The sequence below is a fragment of the Carassius carassius genome, chromosome 7 (genome assembly GCF_963082965.1).
Source record: "Carassius carassius chromosome 7, fCarCar2.1, whole genome shotgun sequence".
NCBI lineage: Eukaryota > Metazoa > Chordata > Actinopteri > Cypriniformes > Cyprinidae > Carassius > Carassius carassius.
The window spans coordinates 8001374-8018881 of record NC_081761.1 but is presented as its reverse complement, the minus strand read 5'-3'; the positions used below and the strand labels follow the sequence as shown (position 1 = coordinate 8018881).

At 34.9% G+C, this 17508-nt stretch overlaps 1 protein-coding gene across 3 annotated transcripts; it reads right to left on the bottom strand.

Moving 5' to 3' along the window:
• Window positions 1-1189: 1189 nt before the first annotated feature.
• LOC132143475 (tropomodulin-1-like) lies at window positions 1190-17393 on the bottom strand. 3 transcript variants are annotated; one of them, XM_059553707.1, is made up of 11 exons: window positions 17111-17393; window positions 16113-16267; window positions 14086-14242; window positions 13452-13571; window positions 12096-12185; window positions 4752-4882; window positions 4533-4640; window positions 3854-3997; window positions 3584-3728; window positions 3089-3194; window positions 1190-2171 (listed from the first exon to the last, which is right to left on the bottom strand). In XM_059553707.1, the coding sequence occupies exons 2-11, from the start codon at window positions 16227-16229 to the stop codon at window positions 2153-2155; spliced, it is 1137 nt and encodes a 378-aa protein (XP_059409690.1). In that variant the 5' UTR covers window positions 16230-16267; window positions 17111-17393; the 3' UTR covers window positions 1190-2152. The 3 variants fall into 3 exon arrangements, with proteins under 3 accessions (XP_059409690.1, XP_059409692.1, XP_059409691.1); XM_059553709.1 differs by lacking the exon at window positions 3089-3194 and having other exon boundaries at window positions 17111-17392; XM_059553708.1 differs by lacking the exon at window positions 1190-2171 and having other exon boundaries at window positions 2418-3194.
• Between the last annotated feature and the right edge of the window lie 115 nt (window positions 17394-17508).

The window sequence follows — 17508 nt, the reverse complement described above, 5'->3', positions numbered from 1 at the left end:
GTAAACTAAAAATCTGATTTTTTTTTTTTTACTTTTAAAAAAAAGTGGCACTGTTGATCAATCTTAAACATTTTAATCTTCTGCATATAAATATTAAAAAAGTATTCTTGATGCAAGGCTATTAATGTGGTTAAAAAATAAATACAAATAAAAACTTCTGCTGAGGGCAACATTTCCACACAACTTTTTAGTCTTTATTAACTCAATAAACCACATACAGTAAGGTGCACTAACACAATGTACATGTGTGCACCAGCCCAGGCACTCTATAGCAATGTTTATGGGCCTGCGTCCGAACACAGGACAAGACAATCATCAGTGAATTTTCCCTTTTTGGTTTTAAACAAGATGACGACCCCAAAAGTCCTATAAATGCTCTGTCCTTTAAACAGTAGGAAAATGTTTACATCCATAAAACATACAGACTTTTACTATGCTGGAACAGTGTGAGAGACTAAGGTCTGATCACGAACAACAAATATCTGAGAAACACACACACCCTGCTAAATCACTGCACATGACAGATCGCAAATGATACCCAGTCTCAGGAAAACTGCCAAGAAATGACAAGGTTTCACTTCTTCAAGATGCATCAAAAAGAAATTATATTTAGCAAAATCATTCAGTGCAATTTTAAATATGCATTCCTGTACAAGAGCTCAACAGTGCGAACATTGCATTCGCAACAACTAAAAATAAATGCGTGGAAACTTTACAAATTAATTTAGGAGCATATCTAAATCATTTAAGGTCTTAAATTTGGGGATGAAAACCTGGACTCACGATAACAGCCTAAAATGTTCTCAGGAAGGAAAAACTACAAACATTATTTAACACATATAGACTTGTATAAGCACAATAATCTGTTTATAACAATTTATAATTATAAAATACAGTTTTTCAACAAAACTTGTATGTATATTTTATTACTGAAATGAGAAATCAGACAAAATCTGAAAACTAGAAATATTAACATTTAGCAGACGCTTTTATCCAAAGCGACTTACATATTCAGGCTATACATTTTTGATTTACCAGTAGCCTATGCGTGTTCCCTGGGAATTGAACCCACAACCTTTTGCTATTGCTAATTGCTAACGCAATGCTTTACCACTGAGCCATAGGAACACGATTATTATAATATTTGTTAATATAGAATTTCTTTTGATTTCGGGTGAAATATAACCTGGAAATGACTTCGTGAGAGCAGGCATAGGCAATAGCACATATAGTTTTATGAGAAGTTTTCTATTGTGTGTTATGATTCTCACTTAAAAGTAAAAAAGCATTTAATGAGGAAGACTATAGAGAACACATACACATCAATCACAATCATTTAATGATAAGTGGTTATTGTAGAGAGAGACCATTAGTATATGACAGATATTACTGCTAGTTGTGTAAAATGAAACACAGCTTGCCCTAAACATGAAGAAAATTTTCCCTCAAACACAGAATATAAAATATATAAATAATTTCATAAATATACTGGAGCGGTGCAAAGTTTAGATTTTATACTGTTGTCAGGTGACCAATAAAGGTACTGCCAGTTATTTAAAGGTAATTTAAAAGTAAATTTAAGGTAATTTACCAGTTGTTAAACACAGAAGAACAGGTCAAAATCATAGCATATCCTAAAAAAAACACACAGTACATGCTTCTACGCGTTGTGTGCGAGAACTGGCCAGGAAAAGGCAAAACCACAGCTACAATCAGTCAAGTTTGAAGTTTGATGCTCTTGGTGTGCATCCAAACACTGCAAAATGGTTGGCTGGCTGTGAAGATTAATGTCAATTGAAAACATAGTGATAAATTGAGCATCATTTTCATCTTTCCTGCTTCCATCAACACAAGTAGATGATTTTTCCCTGCTAATGTTATGGCAGGTAGTTTACACATTTTTAAAACACTCGGCCAACTATGTTTCTGGTAAACAGTGGGTGGTACCTTTTTGGTTTCCAGATCTGGGGCTTTGAAAAAAAGCCTTCTGAATTGAATGTTTCCTTTAGATGATTTTGTGAGTTATCTGTGAAAGGGACAGAAATGGTGTGAGGATATGGGATGAGATGGGGTGTGATGCAGGCCCCAGGCCATAGAGGGTTCCTGATGCTGCTACACGTCTGTCCGACATTTAGGAAAGATGGGTCCTCCTTCAAGCCTTCTCTTTCTTACTGCACACAAAAACAAAAAAAGAGCTGATCAATTTTAAGGACATACAAATGTGAACTGTTTTCATTATAACAGTCTGCAAATACCTTTTTAAAATACCATTAAAATGTAATGTTTTTTTATTTATTTATTTTGTCCTGCCTGCATTTGCGTTGACCCCGCATTGGTTTTGAAATGTTTTAATGTTTCTAAATAAATTAAATATATTAAAAATATTTTAAACCTTTTTTAACAATTTTTTTACATTTTAAAAGGACTTTCTTACAATTTCTCAGAAAAACCTCTATGCTAGACAATGGCCAATTCTTATTGCATTTGTAGAAAGATACAAATGTAAAATTACAATAAAAGGAATAGTTCACTCATTTCAAAGCATAGTTTTTATAGGATTCAAAAATGATTTGGAATATAGAGTACAAGTCAAATTGACTACTTTTAATGGTGCTTTTTGCCCTTATTGTAGCTCATTCACTTTTATTGAGACATTCTGGTAAGTTTTCTTTTGCACTGCATAGAAGGAAGTCATATTTTTAAAAAAAGACACCAAATGTAAACATTTTGGATGAACTACTCCTTAAAAAAGCTTGGCATGCACAGCTAGCTGGAGGACATTTTCTATAATATTTTAGTAGAGTTGGCATCAGAATACTGTCTTAATACAGAAAAAAAAGTAAAGACTAAACCTTAAAACCTGAAAAAAAACATTAGACAGCCAAACAAACAAACTGAGAAACAACCAGATAATGGAAAGAGACCGGTTTTGAATTCATTTTGACAGAGAAAAATGCAGTAGCGAAGAAGCGGCAGAAGGTAGCTTGAGGAACAGTACAAAAGTTCAAAACGATCCAGGATTTGAGGGATTGCGAAAAGACAGCAGGTAGTGCCCAGAGGGAGAGAAGGAGGGCAAGACTCTGTTTACTTGGGTTTCGTTGTGAACTTGAACTTTTTACAGAAGGCTCTTTCCAGCTCAGGGACTGACAGAGTGAATGTGATCGCGCCATCTGAGTCCGACCGAACTACACGTGCTGGAAATACATACATGGCATGAAAACAGCAATATATATATACAGTACAACTTTTAATTCATTTATTCAGTCACACTGCCATAAAATGATCAGAAGTGACAGCTTCCTATTTAATATAAATGCTGTTCTTTTCAACTTTCAATTCATTAATATTGTAATAATATTTGACAATATTAATTTGAATAGTCTTTTTAACCAAAATGTTTTTCAAAAATCTCCCACATACCAAACTTTTAAATGGTAGTGTACCTATTTCAGCAAAACCAGCATACAAACACACAGTTATGCATATTAACAAATATATGCAATTAACATCAGTAAATGTTAATTCTGAAATACACATACAAATACCAAACTCGACTGCATCTATCTCAGTGTGTGTTTCTTACCCAGATCATTGTTGTTCATCATGGCATTAGATCCACGCAAGCGTGGGCCCTGCTGGGTGAAGTGGTATCCAAACTTCAGCAGAGTAGTGTTCCTCTCCAAAATGTTAGCCATCTCCATCTCAACTTTATTACCTAAAGGCTGGCTCTGTATCACACATAAACACGCAGGTTATAAGAACGGTTCTTTTGCTACTCCTATGATCAGTGCAGATAATGGCTCAGACCTCAAATGACTTTGGTCTGTGTACATGTGTGTGTGTGTGTGTGTACCTGGTTGTCAATCTTTAGCTCCAGCAGTGTAGTGTTGCTCTTTAATGATTCCACAAGTGCCAGAATTCCAGCTCCAGTAATGAAGTTTGATTCAACGTTTAGACTCTTCAGAGTGGTGTTCACTTTCAGCATGTCTGCTAGTGCCTGGGAACCAAACAACATTACACGTTGTTTAATACCTACACTACTGTTCAAAATTCAAAACATTGAAAACAGCTGTGCTGCTTATTTTTGTGGAAACCTCGATACATGATTTCAGGATTATTAGAAAGTTCAAAAAGCATTTATTTGAAAAATAATTATTTGAATCCATTTAATGCATTCTTACTGAATAAAACTGTCCATTAAAAAAAGTCAAATGTTAGAATGGTAAAATAAATCTCAGGAACAACATAGACATATCCCCCCCACCCCCTCAAAAAAATGCATTGCAAATTTTTTTTTTTTTTTTTTTTTTTAAATCAGCCTAAAAAATGTATTATAAATGGTTATTAAAATTACATTAAAATGCTTAATTGTAATAACAAGGTCACAACTACAAATATTAGATGTAAAAATAGGCTGCAATGTGCATTTTCCTTTTGGAAAATATAGCTTATTTAAAAATATATATATTGTATTTGAAATTATTTGAAAAATCCGAATTTTGGGAATGGCTGTGCTTCTTTATGTAACTTACAAAGGCCACAGGATCATTACTTCTGGTGCCAACGATGCTCAGGCGCTCTACAACACTGTTCCCTTTGAGAACTTCAGCATACGCTTTCAAAGTTAGAATTGGAATATTCTACAGATCACCAAAAAAACAGAGAGGACACATAATGGGGTAAACCATCAAAACATATTAAGACACCATGCAACAGAGAGTATAGTATATATAAATGAGTTAAAGAGGCACCTTGATGTTGTTTAGATTGACCTCAACAAGGTCTGGATCATTTCTCTTGATTCTCTGTAGTGTTTCCTCTACATCTGTGTCATTGGGCTGCTCGTCTGGCACTGGCTTATACTGAGTACACTGGATTACGCCTGTTTATATTATACAACTCTCAATTACAACAAATTATATGGTTCAGTGCCAGATATATAATAAAATACTACATCACATTGTAAAACTCTACACTGTAGACATCTATTCACATCAATCCCAAGCTACACTAACAAATGTATGTGGCATTGCATTACATTAATGTACAGTTTTTTTCTTTAAATTCATGCATTCCCTGGGAATCGTACACTCTAAAAAACGTTGGGTTATTTTGTGTACCCAATAACTGGGTTAAAAATATTGGGTCGTTCTGTTGGGTTATTCGGAACATTTATTGGGTTGTTTCTATAACAACGCAGCCAGTTGGGTTAAAATTTAAATTTCAACGGTTGACCGCCGCTGCAGCTGATACGAAGATAAAGAAGATACACGGGTGAGTTAATATTACACTATACACAGTATTCATATTGTATACATGTTATTTTTTCGTTATAAAGTGACTTTAAGCTCTTACATAGTATTATTGCCGCTTTTTTCTAAATGTTCAGCCAATTATTTCCATGTTTATATCTCCCCTGTTGACTGCTTTTTGTCCGCTATCTGCGACTAACGACACCAATATGTCAATAATAGCCAGCCAATTTATTGATACTCGGTTGTGATACTCTTCCTAACTTTCCATGTTCTTTCCAACACTTTTTGGGAAGTTATTCATATTTTCAGATAAGTGTTTAACCGACGCGCTCGGCTTCAAGACCCAGCGGAAGCCTGCCAGTGTCACACAGTCACTTTAGCAGCCAGCTACAGGAAGAAGGTAACGTTATGCTGTGTTATAAAGGCCCACATTGTAGCTCAAATGCTGCTCAAATGTTTACTTGGGCTATTCCAACTACATTGTGAATTTAAAATACTACAAATTGTTAAACTAGGGTGACCATAAGTCCTCTTTTTTCCGGGACATGTCCTTTTTGGACCTAAAAAAATGCGTCCGGCCGGGACGCCATTCATTGTATGCGTTTTTGCAGATTTTGGGTCATGTAACCGTAACAGAAACATTGTTCAAACTGCACCACGGCTTGTCAACAGTGGCACATGGCTCCAGAACAGCGTTACAAAAGAGCCCAAATGTAAATTCACAAACGATTTACAGAGAAAATTCCCATGTGAAAGCTAAACCATTTTATTATTTGTTTGTTATTGTTCTATTGTTGCGGGCCAAAAGTTGAATGGAAAGAATGTAATTAATATATTAAACTTTAATAACATAGTTGCATATTTGCATGGTTGCAAATACATTAGTCAAGTAGTGTTTTAATGCATTCCCCCTGGCTGCTCCCCGAAATATGGTCACCCTAATTAAACATTTTATCTAGATATTTTATCTAGAAATCTCTATAAAGATTAAAAGTTATAAAAGATAACTATGACTCAATAAGATAGTAAGGTATTACAATAGCCAGTTAAGTTACATAACAATTTTCAGATCGCCACATGCCCATTAAATAAAATGACGGTTGGTTGAGACTTTATTCCTTTATAATAACATTTACCTTTATAACCATATACCTTTATAATAACATGTATTACTTTTTAAATGACACATAGCAGTAAAATGACATTTTAAATGGAGGTAATTTACCACAATACATGGCCATTGCAGAAGCTAACACTTTAAAATTACAGCTCTACAATTTTACAGTTAATTTATAGTAGGTTAGTGAGAATAGGCTTTATTTTTGTTATTCACTTTATATTAACTAAACATTTTTTACACAGGATGCTATGGATTCATATGTAAGAGAAACACTTCAGAAGTGGAACCTTGGAACATTAATCGACAGATTTGCAGGTGAGAGATAATGTAGCAAGTCTGAAAAAGGAAACCCTGTCTCAGTTGCTTACCTTTAAAAAAATGACAATTAAAAAATGTCATCACTAATATAATGAAACCTTTTTAATTTGACTTCATGAAAATCAGAACTTACTAGTAACAAAGGATAATTAATTATTCAAATGACACCTCTCTTTAAAGGAATAGTCCACAATTTTTTTTTTGAATTTGTCATAATTTTCTCACCATGTCCCTATACTAACTTCTTTCTTATTTGGAACACAATTCCCAAGAGGTTTTTTTTTTATATTATTATTTTTTTTTTCAAATCAATAAATCCAGAATAAATCAGAACATTTTCACACAGAAAGGAAAGCCTTGAGTCACAAATGCATTTTGGAACAAACATGCTTGCTCATACACACAAACACACAGGTGTGACTGCAAGAGTGCATTTGTATAGAACAGCCACAAATGCATATAAAGGGGTGAGACTTAACACCCACACAAACACAAATGCAGGTGCACACACATGCATGTACAACTTTCATTTCTGCTTATTGGTGTTGGTTTTATATACACATTTTTTATATATTTTTTTATTATTATATATTATATATATTTTTTTCTACATTTGGTTCATTAAAATAAATATATTTGTGCAAAATTTGTGGTGTTATTGCAAAAACATAAAATTTTACAACACCTCAAATAATAATTCTGTTGGGAATTATTTGACACACACACACACACACACTGTAATTTCCCCAGGTTTTTTCTAACCAGCAGACAACAAAATTCGGCCTCTAACACCTAGATCAATTTTCAGACACAACCTACATTTAATTAAGATCACCATTACAGTATTTTTTTCATAAAAATGTAACATTTCATAATATGCAATCTGTTAATAGTTGAGTAACTTTGCTGTAAATGGGTTAACAAAAAATATAACATATCACCTAAAACACAGCATAAATGTATTGATAAGTGAATAATAAAAATGATATATCATATTAAAAGTATATTATTTTTTTATACAATTGCTTTATAAATATGTGGACTTTAATGGAACCCAAACACCAATAGGGTAAAGTGTATATGAGAATATGAGGTTAATCAATGGGACCTGAAACCATTTCATTATTTGGTGGACTATCCCTTTAAGTCCATCACCAGACCGAAAAAAAAAAAAGTTAGCTCTGACCCTGGTCACACAATTTCCATGCCTTAGAGATTCAGAGGGCAGTGGATATGTGAGTATGCTGATCCCAAGTTTATCAGAACTACACTCACCTTTACACAGAATTATACTATTTTAAAAACTCAAGACATTTTTAAGATATTTTTGGGAAAAACTATCCATTTCACATTTGTGTTGATGTTTTAGGAGGTATGGTATACACCAGGGCGATACCGCCATCCGGCCTCAGGGTTTTTGGAGGAACGACTCCGTAATATCAGGAAACGCCTTAACAGGCACAGTGCAACATCTAGACAGAGGTCAAAAACCACAGATGAGCGCCGAGCTACTGTGACTGAGAGGATTACTTTATTGCCAGGTAAAAGAAAAATGTAACCAAAGGTGCTGAAACCTTATTGACGTTCTTCTTTCTACTTTCTTACTTATTCCTTTTTTATTCCTTAAATCCAAATTGTGCTATGATCAAAGCAGTTTAATGTGAAACTATCTAAATAATTCTCCTAATTTGGAAATTTTAGTAGTAACTGTTACATCGGCCTGTTAACATTCTTCAAACATTGCTTTAGGTTGTTGAGATATTAAAGGAGAACTCTTTTTGTAAATTTGGAGTGCTGTCAGTACAGAGAACAACGACAAAATTCAGTGTTGCCTACACCGTGTTATCATCTTTTTAAAATTTGCACCCTGCTGACTTCAATAGGGCAAGTTTTAAACCTGCTTTTAGCCTCTTAGCCAAAGCCAAAGTAGTCGATTGGCAAGTTCACGCGCGTGATCCTAGGTAACTAAACCTATGCGCGTGAACTCGACAATCGACTACTATTGACTTCAACCGAAAACAGGATGTAAATACAGGTATTTGCGCTGGCTTAAATAACATCATTTTTATCCATATCTTTCACATCTGCAGTCAGATTCACCGTGTTCACTCTGAAGGAATCACTCACATGACCTGTGCACTTGTAATGACACATCAAGGATGTTAAGAGGCTAAAAGCAGGTTTAAATATCGCCCCACTGAAGTCAACAGGGTGAAAATTTAAAAAAGAGGATAACACGGTGTAGGCAACACCGATTTTTGTCGTTGTTCTCTGTATTGACAGCACTCCAAATTGACAAAAAAAATTGAGCTCAATGTTAAAATTGACCGGAGTTCTCCTTTAATCACTCTGATGCTGTTTGATTCATGCAGATTCACAAGTCAGTGAGGTACACAATAACAAAATGACAGAGTGGCTGAAAAAGAATAAACAACCAGTGAGTCAAGTTGAGGAATTTATGAGAGGAACAGCTATCTACAGGGCACAGTGGATAAGAGAGAACGGGTCTAAATCTTTAATAGAGATCACGCAAGAGTTTCCAAGACTTCTGGACACCCCCGGAATGGTAAAGAAATGTTAAATCTATAATAAGAAAATGAAATTCGCATTAGTTTTAATAAACAATTAATACTAACCTAAACAATTCATTTATTTGCTTGGACATTGTAAAAAAAATCACTGTGTCCTGCCCTAAAAAAAAATGAATCCCACTTGATTTGATTCACTTAGCTTAATTTTTTGATATTGAAAAACAAATGTCCATACTTTCATTGTTACTGCACCATATGAGATGTTGGTGTGATTTTAACTTATCTTTTTCTTTATTAATTTTTAGATTGCTCAGGACTTTGGTATTTTATACCCACATGCCAAAGATAAACTTTTTGAAATTTGGGGACATGCATCTCAACGAATCCTTTCATATTGCAAGACCGAGAAGAGAGCCTTGGATCTTCTTCCTGTTCAGACTAACATTTCTTCTGGTGAGAAAATGCACAACATTGTACTTTCATATCAATTTATAATATTTTGTCTATAATATAATGCACTTGTTTAAAGATTAATCCATTGTTCTTTCTGTTTTATGTAAAGACACTCTTGGAGATGTTGCTTTAAAAACCCTGCCAGCTATTCTTCCTCCATTGCCATACAAAATGGGCTGCAAGATGGTTTGGCCCTCTTACCAGGAGGCAAAACAAGCATTTGTTGATTTACAGCCTGTAGGTACATCATTCATGACAACACATTTTGGGTAATATTTGATCCATGTGTGCATATTTACAATTAAAAAATTATGTTTAAAGGTGGGAACAAACATCATTCAGTATTTGGAGGAGGAGGAGCAACGGAGGCAATTCCCTCATGTCCTACAGCTTGGGGATAAATTCAACTGCTCACAAGCCTTCGTCGTTGTGGGAGGAATGGCACTTGAGCAAGACAGCCTTTTACAAGCTGTGGATACATGCTTTAAATTATTTTATGTTTTAGACATTGAGTATCCAAAGCCTGCTGCAGCTGTTTGGCAGTTTCTACAACACACAATATATTCTGTGCCAGGGGGAGTTCCATCAACTCACTGTCGCCTACTTAGGCAGTTTATAATTGGATAAGCTGGACAGGCTTTGCTTTGGTTTGTTTTTTTTGTTTATTTGTGTTTTTGTATTCCATGCTTCTTAGAACTTAAAACAAAATTGTAAATAAATTCATTTGAGCATTAATATTCTGTGCCTGGAGGTGTTCCATCAACACACTGTTGCCTTATGAGGCAGTTCATAATTACATTACTTTTATTTATTTATTTATTTATTTATTGAAAGAATTTCTTAGCTTAAGGTAGTAAACTAAAGCAATTGCAACAATAACTTAATGAAAATGTTTACAATTTCTATTGTTTACAACTGTTTGTTTGTTTTTTTGTGTTCCATGCTTCTTAGAACTTAAAACATAATTGTAAATTAATTAATTTTACATTAATATTCTGTGCCTGAGGTGTTCCCTCAACACACTGTCGCCTTATGAGACTTTTATTGAAACAATTTCATTAGGAGATACATTAAAACAATTGCAACAATAACTTTTGAATGTAATGTCTAATTGAATGTAAATAAAGCATTGTTAATATTACTTAAGTTGTGAGTTATTTATTTACATGGCAATAATAGTAATAATAATATTATTACTAGGTTGGTTAAAGCATCATTTTGGCCAAATAACCCAACAGATTAGTTCTTTGTAACCCAATTTATTGGGTAAAACTAGTTACCTAATTTATTGGGTTAAAATAACCCAACAATAGGTCGGTGCTATATCAACCCACCATTGGGTTAGCTGTTGGGTCGTTTTTAACCCAACTTTTTTAAGTGAGTACCCATGATTTTGACAATTCTAGTGACGTGCTCTACTGTTCAAGTTATAGGAATGCTTTAAAAAAAACTAACTATCAAACTAAGATGCATTTATTTTTATAGAATGATAGCTGCAATAATGGCTCTAAGTATAGAAGGTTTAGCATCATTTGTCTGCAGACGCATTTGTTCAGGCATGTTTAAAGGAATAGTTCACTCAAAAATTAAAATTTGTTTAAAATTTACTCACCCTCAGGCCACCCAAGATTTGGAGAAATTTTGCATTATATCGCTTGCTCACCAATAGATCCTATGCAGTGAATGGGTGCCGTCAGAATGAGAGTCCAAACAGCTGATAAAAACATCACAATAAACCAAAAGTAATCCATATGACTCCAGTCCATCAATTAACATCTTTTGAAGCAAAAAGCTCATGTTTGTAAAAAACTAAAAAAAAATTAAGGCATTTTAACTTAATTCAACTATCACTATACCAGTCCATAAACCATAAAAATGCTTCATCTAGTCAAAAAGGTCATGCCCTGTTGTACTCTCATGTGGAAATCCACCAACATATTTGCACTTGTAAACAGTGCTTGATCTGAGAATATTTCTCTCCTGATTCAGACAAAACAACCTTTTCCACTGGAAACAGCAATATAGATAGAGGACTCCTATTTTTAGCCAAAAGCATAAGATAAAAAAGTAAAAAATGTCTTTTCATTAATTGATGGAATGGAGTCATTTGGATTAGCTTGTATAGCTTCATCCAGTGTAGTAGACAGCATTACTATCATATTGTGATGCTTGTATCAGCTGTTTGAACTTTCATTAAGATGGCACCCATCCACTGCAGGGGATCCATTTTTGTCTGGATGAAGAAACAAACTCATCTACATCTTGGATGGCCAGAATGACAGTACATTTTCAGCAGATGTTCTTTTTTCAGGAAACTATTCCTTTAAGTGTAATTTATAATTCGATCAAAAATAATTATTCAAATGTAAAGCATAAAATCAAACAAACATATTACAGGACAACTGAATATTCACTTACTGTTCAAGCCCTGTTTGTTGACGATAGTACTGCTGGCCAGAGCTTCGTAATACTGCTGATTACTCATCAGTGTGTGCATGCCCAAAATGGCTTTTCAAATTTAGAAAGAGGGGGAAAAGCATGTCAAAAAAGCATTTCAAGCATTTTATGTCAGTCAAGTCATAAAAATGCACAACATATACATATAAATCATCCATAAAATCATGTTTTCCAAGATACCTGATGAAAAAGATCTCAAGCAGAACAGTAATGCCATCAGATGAACTAGTGCAAATTTTTTTTTTTTAAATTGTACAGCAAATAGGGATAGGGAGTCAAGAGGAAAGTGCACTTTATGAGACTGGAATGTACAGTATACTGCATCTGACTGTTGACCCTGGGCCAAAGACAACTGAACTAACCTTATTCCCATATGAAGCTCCAATCTGTCTGGGCATATTAACTGTTCAGACTAAATCAACCCCTTAAATCCTGCTTTCTTAGAAACACGATCCCAAAGAAAAAATATTACCTCATTTTAAACTAAATCTCTCCATCATGCTAAATGAGAGCAAGTTACTGTCGGAGTTTTTTTTTTTTTGCCAGCAGGAAAAACTTTGTTCCCCTTTTTTGGTAGCCATGTAACTTTAGCGCACATGGATGAGTCATCATTGTTATGAAAGAAAAAGAGCTTAAACTCGCACAAGCGGTTTCAAGAATTTACATGTGCACGGCTGCACGTCAGTTCACCTAAAAGCAAAAATGAATCATTTACCCTGTTGTTCCAAACCTGTATGGTTTAGTTTTTTTCCCTATGAAACACAAAACAATTTCGAAGAATGCTGCTGCTCTATGTAGTCTTCCAAAACAGGAAAGACAGTCAAACAAGTTTGGAAGCAACATAAAGGTAAGTAAATGACATAATTTTCATTTTTAGTAACCCTGAAATAACACGTAAATCACCATGCAGACAACATATGCTGAAGATGCCATTCAAATACTGAACTAATGTTTGAGTTTTCTGGAAATATTAGAGCAGCATACAATGTTAAAAAATAGACCTACTGGACTGATCAGTGGCTTAGAAACCATGGAGTAGGGGAGTGGACAGAGATAATGAGGAATGAAGACGTAAAAATGGAGTGGAGAAAACTAAAGGACAGACCAGAGAGAAGCACACGGTGAGATGCACACACAAGAAGAGGGAATAAGTTAATTAAATTACAGATGGATTCACTCATTTGAATATGCATTAATATGAAAATGAGGATTCAGCACCTTCTGTTCACTAATACATTCATATTTTAAAATAATATTAATAAAATTGTGTTTTGGAATGCTGTTACATGAATTAAATTGCTAACATTAGTATTGTACCTGCTATATCGCACAATTCTGCGTCAGTAGCACTAGATAGCGCCTCTTCTAGTTCAGGCTCCAGAGTGACATCTTCCAGGATAGGATCAACAACTTTGGTCTTAGCCACCCACACTTTTCCTACATACACACATACAGAGATGGAGAGAGAAGGGAAAAAATGTCTTTGTTCATTTTTGCCTGTCCCACATATGGGGCATCATTTCAATATCAAATTTTGCCTCTAAAACAATTTGATAAATGTGAGTGTTCTTGTTTAATGAAATGTATATGTAAATAAAACTAAAAAAGTAAATATCTCTTCATGTGCATCATTTCCAATGCCATTTCATTGGGTTATGCAAAAAACGTCAAATAAAGATTGTTTTTTATTTCGTTTTAATAACAGAGCTACAGTATGTAATTTCCCTTAAAAAATGTCAAACGCAAAGCTGGAAATGACAGTGTAGTGGCAATGTTTAGAACTCAGGATGAAAAGACAAAAATGACCATTTCTCATGTGATGTACAGTATATAAATATACACTATTGGACTTTTTAGTTGACAAATTACAAACTTATGAGAGTCTGAAGAGAGTTTATTTCTCTAATATTTCCAAAAGTGCCCATGGTTCTAAATTTAAGTCACTTCTTACCTCTTTTCTCGCCAGTGTAGGGAACAAGATCATCTCGGTCTGGATGCTCTTTGGCCTGTTTCTCAAGATGAGTGAGAAGGTTATCTCTCTGGAACGTTCCGGTCGGAGCTTTCTTGGTCTGATCCCTCTGTCTGAATCCTGCTGGCAACAGAGCGTTCTGAAAACAATATCATTTATGAACATTTAGATCTGTCTTCAAAATATCATAAAATCACACAATGTAAACTAGTCCATTACAGTAAAATATAAACTGGCCGTATCTGCTATCCTAAGTTAATACCATTACTGTACATGGTACAGGGGCCTTTTTCCATCAATTTTATCTTTGCAACTATTTGACAAAGGCTATATGAGATTTCTGCACTTAACCCGAGTTTTCTCATTTGCATCCACTTACTGAAAACTCCAGCACCACCTTAAAAACAGAGAGCAATGATAACATTCTTCTAAGACAGGGCCTATCAGCCACAGAGTAAATGGGGGGATGTGTACGTATGTGCATGTTAAATGCGATGACAGAATCCAGAACACACAACAGCATTTCAGAGAGAACAGAGCTTTACAGGACACCTTAGTATTGTTTATTCTTAGTGCAGATCAAACTGAGCAAATGGAGACTGCAATGGTTTCTAAAGTGACATTTAAAATCGTTAAAGTAGAGATTTCCACTACAAAATTTACAAGCACAGTTTAGTGTTTCGGGAAAGGCTCTGCTTTGGTGGGTACTGTTTATTTTTGTTATACTTGAGCAGATTCACTTTTGTTCCAGCACTAGTATTTATGGTAAACTTCTGCACCTCTGGCTGAACATCTCTGTTTGGGAGAAGAAATTATCTTTTCCCTCCTCACTGTTGCTGGATATTTATCCTACCTCTGTGTCTAAATCTGTCAAGCAGCGCTTAGACGCTGGATTCGAAACCTGATTTCTCTAGAACAAATATATAAAACTGTGGTCTAAGTGAGAAAAAGAAAGAACACTAACAGTAAAAACACTTCATTCCCTAAAAACACTATACTGCAATACAACAGCGCACACCCATACCAATGTAAGACAACACAGTCCTCTCAAACTGACTTCACCATGATAGTCTACTCTCAGTAATGCCAATGTGACAACACAGTCCAGGCAAACAAAACCAACAGGAATCAAGTGGTCTTCTCGAACAATAATAGCAATGCTCAACACATAATAAACCAGACTAAGCAGCAACACGGTTGAGTCAAACAAACACCATGATTTGTAATAAAAACCCAGTCCAGCCAAACAAATGAAACAATACAGTGAAACATTGTAGAAAGTGGGTTTCATAAATAAAAATGCCACTGAAACAACACCACCTAACAAAAAAATTGTACAAACACAGTATGGACAGAAAAGCATTATACAAAAAAACAACACATCCAGTCAAACAAACAAAATTATACTTTAAGTCCAGCCAAGCAAACATGACTATGAAACAATACAGTCCAAACAAACAGTAAGCACAGGAACTAGACAAAAATGGCACACAGTCCAAAATAAAACAATCCAGTCACTACACATTAAAGACAAACGACACATTACACATAAAAACACAGTAAAGGACAAACATTGGGAAACAACACAGTCCAGACAAACAGTCCACATAAACAAACCAGACACATTAAAAATACACAGTCCAGACAAACAAACATCGCTACCAAACAACACAGTGCAGACAAAGAATCAGACTTGGTAGCAACAGAGACAAACAAACACCACTGTGTAAAATAATGCAGGTCAATCAAACAAAACTAAAAGAACAGCCTGATGAAACTAATCTCGCTACAAAACAAAGGACATACAATAGGTCTCCCTTTCGAACATCTTATAAACACCATATTTACAGATCAGAAACAGATCAGGTTTTGGTCAGAAAGTTTTTTTTTTTTACCTTTTACATTGTAAAGTATTCAGAGACAAATGAATTGTGGGAGCACATTTATGAATTGTTTCATTTTATGGAGCTCTTAAAGTCCAATTTTAGATTTGTTTTAAGTGCACTTACATCAGGATCAAGCTCTTCGAGTTCATCTTCTAGTCTCCTGAGCTCTTCTTCACTGAGCTTCTGCAAGAGCTCATCCTCATCCACATCCCGGTACTTATCCATCTCTTTACGGAACATGGCGAAGAAGATAAAATGCAGGAAGGGGGCAGAAGAAACTAAAAAAAAGAAAAGAAAAAAGGCGAGAACAGTGGATTTCCACAGTATTTAAGTGGATTATTCTGTCCAAATTGAAAGCATATGGGTTATGGAAAACAGAATACAAGTGTACTTCATCAAATTAACTGTTAACATTTAGCAAGCAGATAATGCACGTTTACATCTATGTCTATGATTTACTATTTAGAACCTTTTGAATGTCTCTTTCCCAAATATTTTGTTTGAAAACTGGATTTATGTTTGCCTTCTGTAAAATACATGCTTAATATATTTTAAAGAAACATAAACAGTATGATCTTACAGATTAGATGAACGGAGTAATTTATTATTATAGCCCTACATCTACACGTAAAGAAAACTTGTCAAACTGACGGCTGGCATCTGTTCTTCACACCATCTCCATTGTCTTTGATGCATCCAATAGACAAGGACATTGACCAGCAAACTCCAACATACTATATAATGCAAATTTATTATTAACACACTGTCTTGACTTGGAGCCTCTATGTTTCCTGAATCAATAAACCAGTTATTATACACATTTCTAGTTCCTCACACAAAATACTTTTCCACTACAGTTAATAAAAGAGCATTCTTGAATAAAAGCGTGTTGATTCTAACTAGGGAAGTCCAAATACATAACTATTAACATTAGTAAAATAAAGATAAAACAGAAAATGTAGATCATACATTCACAACCTCAAGCCAAAATCAATCAAATATAGCTTATTTTCTCCGAGCTTAATCAGTCATGTTAATATACTTATTTGTAGGTTTATGACAATGCAATGATGAGGAAAACAAAACGTGTTAGGACCGGAGCGTCTATATTTCTCACTTACTTCAGACAGCGCTTATCCCACACTATATATAGCGCATGTGACAGCTGAATACTTTGACCAGATATGGCTTCTTTTCGGAGCCGCTAATTCACACAAATGGGCTGCTGCCTCAAGCAATGTATTCTCAATTCCAAGGTCCACAGAAGAACAGCGCTCGACACGGCGGAGAAAAGTCTTAACATTAAAAGCAGTTACTGCTACAGCCTTCTTTCACCAAGTCCAGTATTCGGTGGCGATCAAAGCGTTTCCACACACCCCGAGTAGCGCAGAACATGGCCCCGCCCACCGCGCGGACCAGCCAACCAAATGACGGCAAACCTCAAGCCCACCAATCAGAGGACTGCATGGGTCCCACAACTCAAGGTTACATTACCGATATCAAGTTGCAATGACAAATG

Excerpts from the sequence above, each read along its gene's own strand:
- LOC132143475 (XM_059553707.1), bottom strand. The coding sequence starts at position 16,229 with ATGTTCCGTAAAGAGATGGATAAGTACCGGGATGTGGATGAGGATGAG. Across the intron at positions 12,186-13,451 it reads AGAATTGTGCGATATAGCAG|CCATTTTGGGCATGCACACA; the intron begins GTACAATACTAA and ends AAATTTGAAAAG. Across the intron at positions 3,729-3,853 it reads AGCTAAAGATTGACAACCAG|AGCCAGCCTTTAGGTAATAA; the intron begins GTACACACACAC and ends TGTGTGATACAG.